This window comes from Mesoplodon densirostris, chromosome 1 (genome assembly GCF_025265405.1).
Source record: "Mesoplodon densirostris isolate mMesDen1 chromosome 1, mMesDen1 primary haplotype, whole genome shotgun sequence".
Taxonomy (NCBI): Eukaryota; Metazoa; Chordata; class Mammalia; order Artiodactyla; family Ziphiidae; genus Mesoplodon; species Mesoplodon densirostris.
In genome coordinates this window covers 172,213,247-172,226,499 of record NC_082661.1, presented here as the reverse complement: position 1 = coordinate 172,226,499, position 13,253 = coordinate 172,213,247, and the positions used below count along the sequence as shown (strand labels likewise).

At 50.0% G+C, this 13,253-nt stretch overlaps 1 protein-coding gene across 3 annotated transcripts in view; it reads right to left on the bottom strand.

The window, feature by feature from the left end:
* Nucleotides 1-360: 360 nt before the first annotated feature.
* Nucleotides 361-13,253, bottom strand: part of DLG5 (discs large MAGUK scaffold protein 5) — a 122,684-nt gene continuing 109,791 nt past the window's right edge. For all 3 annotated transcript variants that reach the window (XM_060111583.1, XM_060111591.1, XM_060111600.1), the window contains 6 exons: nt 12,502-12,698; nt 6,180-6,323; nt 5,790-5,917; nt 4,404-4,513; nt 3,581-3,690; nt 361-2,096 (listed from right to left, as the gene is read on the bottom strand). In XM_060111583.1, the coding sequence (XP_059967566.1) occupies nt 1,993-2,096; nt 3,581-3,690; nt 4,404-4,513; nt 5,790-5,917; nt 6,180-6,323; nt 12,502-12,698 (793 nt within the window). In that variant the 3' untranslated portion in view covers nt 361-1,992. The remainder of the gene's footprint in view (nt 2,097-3,580; nt 3,691-4,403; nt 4,514-5,789; nt 5,918-6,179; nt 6,324-12,501; nt 12,699-13,253) is intronic.

Below are 13,253 nucleotides of genomic sequence, written 5' to 3'. Positions count from 1 at the left end.
GGATACTGGCGTCCTTCAAACCCCCTTTGCTTTTCTCGGCCCAGCCCAAACCTGCAGATCTGAACGGGAGCCCCCAGATTAGGATCTGAATCTTGCACAAATCAGCTGCCTGGCTGTAAGCACTACCCACAGCTCTGCTGGACAGAGGGACACGTGAGAGGGAAGGAGAGAGTCAGAGGGGCTGAGGCCACAGGGAAGAGGGGCTCCTGACCATCAGGAGAGCTGGCGAGAACCTCACGTGGCGGCCAGTTCCAGCCACCTGCCGCCAGGGAGGAAGGCTGCCTCAAATTTAGGAACAGAGAGAGGGCAGGAAGCAGGGAAAGGTGGAAATGAAATGAATGCAGGCCTCTTCACCAGAAGTTACAGAAATTGACCTTTATTTATTGTACTAAAGTCTATTTAACTTTCGATACAAAGGAAGGTTTTAGTACAGAAAATCCCAGTCTGTCCGAACAGTACCTGTGCACACTGTACCATCACCGTCCCACCCCCGCCGCCCAGAGCAGCAGCCCCGCAGGGCGCCGGTGAGACCCCTCGACAGCCTGCAGGGGGTCCTAGTTGTCTGAGCCAGAACGCGTGTACCTGTGAAACGAAGGGCAGCACTGAGGGCTGAAACGTGTCTATTTTCGAACAACTGTGCAAGAAAATATATCCCTTTTTAAAAAATGTCACTATGGCTAAACTATAATCTAGTGTCTAGAATTACAAAGAATAAAATGAAATCGGCGATTTCTTGCTAGTAAAATGAAATGTTAGGAACAGTATTAAAATAGAGGTCCTACCCCAGTGACACTTACCCGGAGCCCCGTACAGTACCTATTATTAAGAGGACGCACAGTTTAAGGAGGAACCAGATCAAACCTTCAGCCAGAAACATCCAGCGTCAGAAGCGGTTAAAAAAAAAAAAAAAAAAAAAAAAAAGACACACAAACCCCAAACAAAGCCATCCTCGTGGAGCACTGCTCATGCTGTAAGCGCTGGAGCCAAGGCTAGATAGATCCCAGTTTCTCTTTTTCTGAGTTTTGACAGTGACTGCACTAATCCTTAAGCTTCCCTAAGAGTTCTCTGCTCAAAGTCTGAAATGTTCTTATATCAAGTAGAGCTGATGTGCCCGCCCCACTCTAGAGCGCTTAGGAATTACCCTGCAAAATCTGCACTGGTAAAGGCTGTCACGATTCACAGAACCTAAAGAGGACCCAGTGGCATGCATCAGTCCCAGCCTAACACCCTGCCTGGAACTGGCGGTGTCACAGTGAACCCATGAAGCTCCGAGGACCAGAGAGAACGCTGGAATAATGAACGCAGGTGGACGAGAAGAGGACGCAGAGGGCAGGGGACAAAGTCTGAGGGACGCGTCCGCAGGACGGCCCGAGTCGCCCTCCTCCGTGCAGGAGGGGAGTACACTGCCGCTGGAGAGTCTGCCCCACAAAGGCACTGGTTCCGCGCCCGCCGATGGTCGAAGCGTCCGCAGTCGCAGGTCCTTCCAGGAGAGGTGCCACCAAGGAGCATGAAGTCTGTCAAAGCTCTGGTCCCACTGACAAGAACCTCCCAAAGCAAAGCGGCCCCCAGCGAGGTTCCCGAGTCGTCTCGCTGAAAACAGCACAAAACCAACACCAAAGCGACAGTGAGGAAAGGGCAGGGGCTGGGCAGCGACAACATGGAGCCGTTCAAGTAAACATCAACAACCAAATACTTAGAAAAGGCTTGTAAACTTGTGATCTGAAAGGTTCTCTTTGCAGCATCTCTGACGAGCTGGCTACGAGAAAGGTTGGTGTCGAGCCCCTCTACAGAGTCTTCTGTCTTACAGCGCACGAGGGAGAGGAATAGAGTCAGCGGCCCTCTTGTCTACAAAGGAGGTGCTTCTGGAATCCTGCTTCATGGATCCTTCCCCTTCACGTTTATATACAGAGACGTCTATCTTTAGTCGCTAAAAGGGGCTGAGCCAGGCAGTCACGCCGGCGGCCAAGCTGCAGCCGTCCCCAGCACCGAGTTCTAGAGAGGGCTGGCTGGGATCCACAGGACTTTATTTTGCTCTTGATTGACCATTGCCAAGATCTGAGCACAAATGCTCGACAGGGCTCCTCCCTGGACGACCCCTGCAAGAGAGCCCCCAAACACACACGTCATTGGCCCAGAGGAAGACCCCAGGGTGAAGGCAAATAAACACATCTTTTACTCTTCCTGGCGTTCTGCCTGTTTTGAGCTACTTGGCCCTCCTGCCCCACTCCCGCCTCACTCTCTTCCATCAGTGAGAAATTGGAAAAGAAAAAATAGTTGAGTGCAAACCACTTCGGCTTTTTACCTATCCCTCTCGGCAACTGTTCCATAGGATGTTAAAATTTTACGCTCAAATGAAGGCTGGTGTCCCATTTTGCCAGGCTGCCCTGGTCCCTGTAACAGGGATGACAGGATCTGACCACACCCATGAATTGCCAGGCCCCACTGCAAGGATGCTCTGGGCTGCTTTGCCTAGTCATGCAATGGGGAGTCCCAGCACACTGGAAGGCAGTCTGGGCTGTGTTGTGATGGTCCAATCGGCAGCAGGATTCTACAGGTGACAAGGTTGGGTCTCGGAAGCTGGGCATCCCATGGCCCAGAGAAGATTCCCAGCAAAGATGATGGAATGTCTCCAGCTCTGGCTCAGGCCTGCTCTGCAGGCTTTCAGGACTACAGCCCGGCAGACACTAGACCAGGGTTCTCTGCGGGCTCCACGGAACAGCGCCGAGCGCTGGCTGCTTGCCACAGAAATGGACAGCGAGGGTTTAGAAACGGCTATGGAAACGTGACAGAGTAATTTTACATCTGTTGAATCTAACAAAAAGTCAAGGCTTGCATTTTGTTAAGTTTTGGAGTTTTTAATGTTCTTTTCTCTAGTAATTGTTAATGTATCTGACTGAAATACTGGTCTGTAATGGACTGGAAATTAAAACACAAACACACATAACACATACATAGACAGAAGCACCAAGGCTGGGTTTTGAGGCCAAATGTTGCATGAGAAGCGCCAAACTAGATCACAACACTCTCTACAAGTTCATTAAAATCACTGTCTCCACCTCTCTGTGGCCACAGTGTTATTATGCCCCCTACAAATGACTGATTTTATGGAAGAAGTTGAAAGTCACAAAGTAAAATGGCAGTTGGTAAACTGGAACCCTGCTTCTTCTGGTTTGCTTTGTTTCAAAGACCAGAGATAGTAAAGGTGAAGCTTATCTTCAAACTTCACTGCAAAACTGGCCTGACCTGGAAGGTGCTGGGGACAGATGGTCACAGCCACCACCGCCATGCTACCTGCCCAGGGAACGCTGGAGCTGTGCTACATGGCGCCTGTGCAGCCGCCACACAGGGCCAGGTTGTGACCCAAGGCCAGAATCAGTGAACTTTTACCTTTGGACCTGCAACTTCCTGACGCTGCCCTGTGCCTGCCATGAGACCATCTGTGATGAAAGTGCTCACGTGACGGCATCCACCAGGCTCCCCGGAAGTGCGGGCTGTTACCACTTCTAAGAAGGACGTCCTTGGGAAGCCTGTATCCGTCCCCGCTGCCTGCTCCTCCTCTCCAGGCCTGACGCACACCTACCTGTGAAGAACCTGCTGTACTCCTGTTCAATCTTCTGAGCCGTCTCAAACTGCTCTTTGGAATGCCTCTGAGTCACCTTGTCCTTCAGGTAGATGGGGTCTCTCTGCTCCCTGTTGGGACATCCAGGGAACCAGGCTGAGCTTCTCACTTCCCCCCAGGCCCTCCCTCCTCTTTGCTTCTTTGTCCAGAGTAACAGGGGTCTCCACCACCACAGGGCCCCCATGTGCTCCCCTGGTAGAGCACAGCCTGCAGGCTCCACGGGGAGCTCCGGGCAGAGAGGGGGAAGGTGGGAACCCGAGTGTGTGCACACAGAGACCAGACACCTCAGCTGGCCCCCGAGTGCAGGTATCAGAAGCCTGGAAGCACAGAAAGGCAAAGTGGAGGAGGGCCTTGGCAAGCCGTTAGCCCAACCCGCACAGAAACTCAAGCCCAGTGGGAGCAAAGGCCCATCCACACCACAAGCCAGCTCCTGGCAGAGCTGGACCCAGGCCAGGCCACCCAGTTCCTGTGATGTTGTGAATGTCCAGCTGAGAGGCAGGAGAAGGGAAGAGGGGCTGGGGGTCAGGAGGGGAGCTACGCAGACAAAGCTGGACCTCCTCAGGGAGCGGTGGCAGCATCCAAACAGCGCGGAGAGTGGTGTGGAGGGAGGGCTGTGCTGGGTCCACAGGCCTGGCTCAGTGTGAGGTGCGGGCTCGAGGCGGAAGGCCGCTCCTACATGGGAGGCCTATTTCAAGGCCAAGGGGCCCCTCGCCCCACGGATTTGAGCCAGCAGTGCCTCCCCAGCAAGGCCCCAAGCCAAGCCCCCGAGGAGCCTGTCACCTACTTGATGTGTTTGGCGCTCTTGTAGTGGATGAAGATGACGATGGGGTAGATGTGCATGTGGTGCAGCCGCTCAAGGGCGTGGGGGGCGACGTCCAGGAGACAGTGCCGGTTCTGGGGGGAGGGAGAGAGTGAATACCTGGGCGGGGGCGGGGCCGGGGCCTCGGGAGCACTGGACACACCAGCCTTCCCCTGACACTGCCCTGCCTTGCCCTGTAAGTGAACATACAAGGTTCTACCAACGAACAAGGCGGCAAAACCAGTCTTTCGTTAAGACCACACATGATACACGGAGGGGAAACTTCATCTGGGAAAATCTCTCCCCACAAGCCGTCAGCTGTGATGATGGTCCAGGCTGGGAACCAGGGCCAAGCGGGGTCTGGACGACCCCACTCCAAACTCCCTTTCCTGCCTTTACCCAGATATAGGAACTTCCTGAAGCGCTACCCCACCTGGCCTCAGGAACCTTACTTCTGCCAGTCTGGGCAAAAGAAGATACGGAGACTCGGCGGGGGGCTGAAGCAGGGGAGGGGGGAGTGTGTGGGTCTTTGCGTGGCGGTGATTGAAATGCATCCCATGGATCCCCTGAGCCTCCAGGCAGAGTATGAGCCAAAGGCAGGCCACGGGCACCCTGCCTGTGGTTCTCCCTGACCCCTGAAAGCTCCACTGAGGGGGTCCACCCTTTGGCAGGCTTTCTGACATCCTGGGGCACCTCTGACTGGAGCTCGTCCACTTCAACTGGGCAGTCTGCACTGACAGGTGCAAGAAGTCAACTCCCTCACGTAACAGGAAGGATCCAAAGCCTGGCGAGGTAAACTGACCACCCAGGAAGGATGGAGCCCAGAAAGCGCCCACATCCTCAGACTTGTGAGGGATGCTTTTCCAAAAGTTTTCCCCACTTCCCCTCATACTATCTGGCAAACAGACGCCAGCGTGTTCACAAACCTAAAGGCACATGGCAACGGCTCTTATCCTTTCAGGGTCGTGGCCCTGATGGAAGCTGTGCCCCTGTCCCTAGAATAAGGCACATCAGCTCAGCACACAAGCTCAGCAGATGCATTCTGGGACCCTGTTGCAGAAACCCCTGTGAGGGGCCTTTCCTAGAGTTCAAAGCTCTGGTCAGAGCCCCTCAGAGAGGGAGAGGTGACACACGCACAGGGTGACTTTTGCCCAGGACTAGCTTCCTACTCACGAAAGCGGAAGCACAAGAAGCAATGGGGGCCAGCCCCCGGTAGGTTAACTCAGACTAACAGGACACAGGCGAGCTCATGAAGGTCCGAGAGACATGCAGGGCAGATGTGCAAAGGTACAGAGCCCGGACACACACACTGGGGTCCAAACCCCGGACTCAGAGAGGCGCCCCCATCCCTTGGTCTGAAGCAACAGGTACCTTTTCTGTGATCTCCTTGATGGAAGCCACTGTGGTCACATCAAAGTGGCCGCTCCTCCGCTTATAGTCGACAAACAGGCAGTCTTTGACGCCCCGCTCGATGGCCTGCTGGGAGGCCTTCATCACCTCTGCAAAGCAGAGACACAGGAATCAGGAAGGCCCTGGCACCATGAGCCGTCACTGCACGTGCCAGGAGGAACGCTGTGCAGAAAAGACTTTAGGAACCCAGCCCTACTGTCTTCGCTCCTGGACAAAGAACCAGAGGCTGCACACTGATCTGAGCCAAGTCCATGGGACTCTGAAACATCCTGGGACCCGTCCCCGGGAACAGGGGGATGAACACAAACACAGGAACAGACACAGCCCAGCAGGCACGAGGGCATCCCTTACCAAGGGGGCATCTGCAGAACTTGCCGGGCACCTCGTTCACGAGCATTTCCTTCACCACATCCAGTAAGGGCCCCAGGATCAAGACGGGCCTCAGGGAGGTACAGTCCACCTTCTGGACCCGCTGATAGGCAAGGCTCACCGAATCTGAGGGAGAGAGGGGAGCAGTGTCATGGACACCCACCTGGAGCAGACGGAGGGGCTGGGGACCCACTGCTCCCCTGACCTTGCTTACCCCAGGGAGGCCCACCTCCTTCACTCCACAAATCCGGAGCCAGCTACCCAGCTCACGCTGGTTTGTCTGGGACTTGCCCAGTTGTAGCACTGAGAGTCCCACACCCTGGGCACACCAGGGCACGGCCGCTCCTGGAGTCCAGCACAGTGTCCCTGCTCCACGGACACCCAAGACACTGCAGCACTTCATCCTGCTCACATTCCTCCGTATGTGTCCAATGCGCCCTCCCCTCACCCCTAGTATATATTCTCTACTCTCTAGAGAGGTAACCTCCCCTGAGGTAGGTGTGGTCATGGGACCCAGGCCTGCCCCATGGGGTGAGCAAACTCTCCCCCTTCCCATGAGCTGAAATGGACAGGACCGGGTGCAGTGCGCCAGCTCTGATCCTGCAGATGAGAACAACCCTCAGGAAATGACAGAGCCACAGGACAGAAGGGACCTGGCTCCCTTATGATCCCCAGAACAGAGCTGCCTCCCAGGGGTTCCCCCCACCAGCTCAGACTTCTATGTGGCAGGGAAATAAGCTTCTTATCATGCTTCAGCCATTGTTGTCTGGTCTCAGTTACAGCAGTCAAACCAATATCCTAGTTGATACATGTAGTAAAAACCTCTCCTTCCACCAAATGAATAAAAAAAATCCTTGCAGGAAGTGACCGCCTAAAAAACCAGCATGCAAATATCTTCTTGGCACCTCCCTTGTACCAATCACTGTGCTGGCATCTCGGAAACACTTTTAAAAAGAGTAGAAAGCACAGTCCCTGCCACTGCAGAGCTCATGCTCTAACCAGGCTCACAGACGGCAACAGGTAAGAAACAAGACAACCATACACGAGTTGCCTGCCAGCTCCAGGCAGCAGGACAAGAAGCCTCACCCTCGGGGGGTGGGAGTGGCGATGAGGAGGGGCAGAGCTGAGGTGAGGGTCGCCTGAGGTGGGCTTGTGAGGAAGGGTCAATGAGAAGTCCGGCCTGGAAGGCCCGTGACTAGGAGACGAAGAAAGACGGACCAGAGGCAGAGCTTTAGAGGTGAACACACAGGGCGGTGCTCAGTGCAGCCTCAGCTCCACAAACGCCGAGCTCACAGGCAGAACCGCACGCATTTTTTCGGTCTGATGATTATCCAGGCACATCTATATGGCTTCCTAAACAGCATTTCTCAACCTGCTGACCAGATGATCCGTTATCAAAGCAGGGGGAGGGTTTGGTGATCACACTGACTGTCCAAGACCCCCGCACACTTCTGACTGAAGGCTCTGTGGAGTGCCAGGGCAAAAAACTTCCTCCAGGAAGACATAAAAACATCCCCTCTTTTAAAACTTTGAACATTACAGATAAAGCCAGGCATGCTCTCCAACACCTCTTCTCCAGTCCTGGTCCTCAACAGTTTCCTCATAACCACCGTCACAGTTGGTTATAAGGATATAAAGTACATCCTCCTCCAGATGTCATTCTTACTTGTTGACTTTTACGGGCTCAAAATACCTAGAAAATATGTTATGTATTTCCATGTGCTCAACGAAAATGACAAGATACATTTTTGTATCATGACACATGCGACATTCCGCAACTCCCTCTTCCACGCAGTCTTATGCTTCCGAACCGCATCCCTGGTGATGCACATTGACCTCCCTAACTCCTTCTGAACACCCTACGGGATGGACGCCCTGCACCTATTTATCCATTGCCCTGTGTACAGACACTACGTCACTATGTCTTCAACTTAACTTGAACAGAATCATCTTCTCCCTGAATGATTATTAACATCCCACACTGAGGGGCACCAATTTAGAAGATTCCTTTTCCTCCCCGAATAATCTGCTTTGTTGGAAGTCCCCATAGTTACAGAATCATAGGGGGGCTACAGAGCATCTAGGGAGCACTAAATCCAACAAGGTCAGAGGTCCAGAGAAAATAAAAATCTACCTGGGAAGAGTAAATATACAGACCAATAGACAATCTGGAAGTAACCTAATGTAGTGATGTAAACTGCTTTTAAAACTGGTATACATATTAAAACCAAAAGCATAAAGGTAATAATAAATCTATGCTAATGTTCACATAATGTAAAAAGGATGTAATTGGTATCATCCATAACATAAAGGAGGTGGGGGGGTGGAATCCCAGAAATGTAAAGTAGAGTTTTTATATAGGATTGAAATTAAGCTACCATCAGTTTAAAACGAATTGTTATAACCTTAAGATGTTTTATGTAACTGCAATGGTAACCAAAAAGAAAATATCTATAAAATATACACAAAGGAAAATGAGAAGGGAATCAAAACATGTCACTATAAAAAAAAATCAATGAAATACAAAAGGCGGCAGCAAAGGAGGAAAAGACAGACAAAAAAGCAACAAGACATACAGAAAACAACTAACAAAATGGCAATAGGAAGTCCTTCCATATCAGTAATTACTTTAAATATAAATGGATTAAATGCCCCAATTAAATGATGTAGATTGGCTGAATACATAAATAAAAAGGATCCAACTATATGCTGTCTACAAGAGACTCACCTAAGCTCTAAGGTCATTCACAGGCTAAAAGTGAAAGGATAGGAAAAAAATAATTCATGCAAACAGGCACCTAAAGAGAGCAGGGGTGACCATAGTTGTATCAGACAAAATAGATTTTAAGACAAAACCTGCCACAAGAGACAAAGAAGGACATTATAGCATGATAAAAGGGTCATTTCTCCAGACAGATAAAACAATCATAAACACATATGCACCCAACATTAGAATTCCCAAATAAGTGAAGTGAACACTGATGAAACTGAAGGGAGAAACAGACACCAACACAGTATTAGTAGGGGACGTCAATACCCCACTTTCAGTTATGGATAGTACAACCCAGACAGAAGATCAATAAGGAAACAGCACTTGAACAACACTACAGACCAATGGACCTAACAGATTCCCCCCTAGAGCCTCCAAGGGAGTGTAGACCTGTCAGCACCTTGATCTTGGCCCAATGGTACTGATTTTGGACTTCTGGCTTCCAGAACTGTGAGAGAATAAATGTATGCTGTGCTGACCACAAAGTCTGTGACATTTGTTACAGCAGCCCCAGGAAACGAATAAACAATGAAAGCCAGAAGATAATGAATTATATCTTTAAAATGCAAAAGTAAAATATCTACCAATCTAGGGCTTCCCTGGTGGCGCAGTGGTTGAGAGTCCGCCTGCGGATGCAGGGGACACAGGTTCGTGCCCCAGTCCGGGAAGATCCCACATGCCGCGGAGCGGCTAGGCCCGTGAGCCATGCTGCTGAGCCTGCGCGTCCGGAGCCTGTGCTCCGCAACGGGAGAGGCCACAACAGTGAGAGGCCCGCGTACCACAAAAAAAAAAAAAAAAAAAAAAAAAAAAAAAAAACACCTACCAATCTAAAATTCTATATCCAGTGAAAAATCTCCAAAATGATGGGAAAATAGACCAAACAAAAAAAAAGAGAATTTGTCACCAACAAACCTGCATTGCAAGAAATGATGAAGGTCACAATAACATCAAGAAAATGGTAATTATATGAGGTAAAGGATGTGTTAAACTAACCTTATTATGGTAAACCTTTTGCAACATATACACCGATCAAATTATCATCCTGTACACCTTAAACTCACACAATATTATGTGCCAGTTATATCTCAGTTAAGATGGGAAAAAAAGAAATGCTGAAGGGAGTGTTCAGCTGAAAGAAAGGATCAGAAGGAAAGAGAATTGCAGGAAGGAATGAAGAATAATGGAAAGGATAAATATAAGTGAATAACTGATGTGCAAATCAGTAACACTGTTGGATTTAAAATATATGTAAAATGAAAATGATAATGTAAAAGGTGGGAGGGAGGTAAAGAAGTCACAGTGCTCTCATGTTTTAGAATTATTAGAGAAGCGGTCAAAGCAATGATTCACGTTGGCAGTAAGTCAGAGATATATATCATGAGGGTTGCTGTAATCCACCCCCCCACCACCAAAGAGTAACAGAAAATGATTAACTAACAACTAACAGATGGGGGGACAGAATAATAAAAATGCTTGATTAATCCAAAAGGAAGAAAAGGAAGTGAAGGGAACATAGAACAGGCAGGACAATAGAAAACAAACCGGAACATGTAAACGTATCAGTGTAAATGTATCAGTCATGATTTAATCAGTGATTAAATACTCTGATTAAATGATAAAGATTGTCACAGGTGTGTTCAAATTGTGAAAACGCCTCAGGATGTACACTTTTCTGTAGATGTATGTGTGCTTTTCTATACATATATTATATCTTAATAAAATGAAAAAAGATGAAGTATCACAGTGGGTTGAAAAAACCCTACATGCTGCCTACAGAGCCATGTAAATATAAAGCTACAGAAAAGTATAAAAGGATGGAAAAAGACAAACCATGCAAACACTTAACCAAAAGAAAACTGGTGTGATAATAATACTTAAACAAAATAGACTTTAAGGCCAGAAACATTTCTAGACATAAAGAAGGACATAATGATAAAAGAGTCAATTTAACAGTAAGATATAACAATTTAGAAATAACAATTTAAAGACCACTTCAAAATACATAATGAAAGAAAAAAAAAAACCCACTGAAGAACTGAAAGGAAGACTAGACATATGGCTGTTTTCCAAAGACATCCACTAGACATACACCAAATACACCAGAGGTGGTGTCTACAGAAGAAAAGGGAAGGGAGAATCAAGCAACTATTATTGCCAAAAGGTGAATAGTCTATTTTACATTTACAAATGTAAAAACCCATTCTTAGCTCGAAGGCCATATAAAAACAGCCAGACTTGGCCCATAGGCTATGGCTTGTCAACCCCTCTCCTCACTGACAGTGACCCGTGGGCCATGAACAAAGGTGGAACTCACTCAACTCACTGGGACTAAGGCCCTAACTGAAACAATAAATAAGGAAGCTGAGGAGGAAACCAGCTGTCCCACCTTCTGAGGCCCACTGCCACCTCCACACCCTGCTACCAGGGAAGGCACACCTTCTAGGACAGTGGACACACAAGGGGGTCCTCGGAGCAGCATTCACAGGAGGCTCCTGCTTCACAGGACAAATGCACCCTTCCACGGGGCAATCTACCAAAGGATGTCTGACGCTGCCTAATACGCAACTCCAGGACTGGGTCGGCGCCTGGCCCTGGGAGGATCTTGGAAGAATGGACACAGGAGGGGACTTCCCTGGTGGCGCAGTGGTTAAGTATCCGCCTGCCAATGCAGGGGACACGGGTTGGATCCCTGGACCGGGAAGATCCCACATGCCGCGGAGCAACTAAGCCCGTGCGCCACAACTACCGAGCCTGTGCTCAAGAGCCCGTAAGCCACAACTACTGAGCCCACGCGCCACAACTACTGAAGCCCACACGCCTAGAGCCCGTGCTCCGCAACAAGAGAAGCCACCGCAATGAGAAGCCCACGCGCCGCAACTAGAGAAAGCCCGCACGCAGCAACGAAGCCCCAACACGGCCAAAAAAAAATAAGAAAAAAAGAATGGACACACACAGGAGTAAGTCCAAACACGGCCAAAGATCTGCACAGTGGCCCCTGGTCACCACCAAGCAGCCAGTAATAACCCCAAAACAAACTAGAAGCAATGCATTGGGCAGAGACTGCTTTTCGCCCACCCAATACCCATCTTTCCTTTATTCCTTACTAACAGAACCTGCTAGTTACTGAAGCCAGCAGGTCACCAGTGAAAGTCCTGCCTTCTCAGTGTCCCTCGCAGACTGAGCGGCCAATGAAGAATAAGTGGGAGACCAAGGGTGGGGCTTCCAGGTAAGCTGTTTAAAGAGGCACACTTTTGCCGTGCCCCTTCCTCCTCCCTACTGCCTGAACGTGGACGTGATGGCAGAAGCTGCAATGACCATGGGGAGACCTTGAGGATGGAAGCCACACCCTACAGGTGGTAAACACTCTGAAGACAGTAGCACCACCATCCCAACCCAGACACACATCCCTAGATCAGTTATGTGCGAAAGCAAAGCAAACTTCTATCTTGTTTAAGTCACTGTGGTGAGGCTTCTGTGGTCAACAGCACACCTCATCCTGCGAGCCTGCTGGAGAAAGCCAGCCCAGCCACTTGCCTTCAAAGAGTGGAATGGAGTCGTTGGAAAAGGTGTCCAAGGCAAGGAGGTCTTTCCCATCTTTGGACCCGCTGCGTTTATGCTTATGTTTCCTTCGAAAGAAGGATCTGCGTGCAGCTGCCGAGAGCGTCTTTGCGGTGTTGCTGTCATCCTTGACTTCAGACATGCTGAGCCTCCGGGAGAATTCCTGGTCCATCCTGTGGACAAGAGTACAGCAGTGCTGCGAAGGGCCCAGGGACCATCACCTACCCGCATGCCCAGCTGCAAGGAGAGACAGAGCTGGGACTCCAGGCTCCTCCCACATTCTCTACAGGTTTCCTGGCCGCTTCACCACCCACGCTACTGAGGACACCATGGTGCCACTGCTGTGAGGGTGATACACACACACCAGTGCTGGGCAAGCTCTCAGAATACAGGGCCTCCTCCTATAGTCAGACAAAGGTCAGAAGGAGCTGCTGAGATAGGCTTCACTTGTGAACACTACAAGTTATGCTTCCTGCCACCAAGAGGAACGAAGCACAGATAGACACTATAACACAGAAGAACCTTGAAGAACATCATGCCAAGTATAAGAAGCCAGTCACAAAAGACCACGTGCTATATGACTCCATTCACGTGAAAGTCCACACAGGGAAGTCTATAGAGACAGAAAGATCAGTGGTCGCTCAGGGTCGACAGGAGGGGGCAGGGCAGACAGAAAGACAAGGCGGGGTAGCTAAAGGGTTATGGGGCTTCTTTCTGAGGTGACGAAA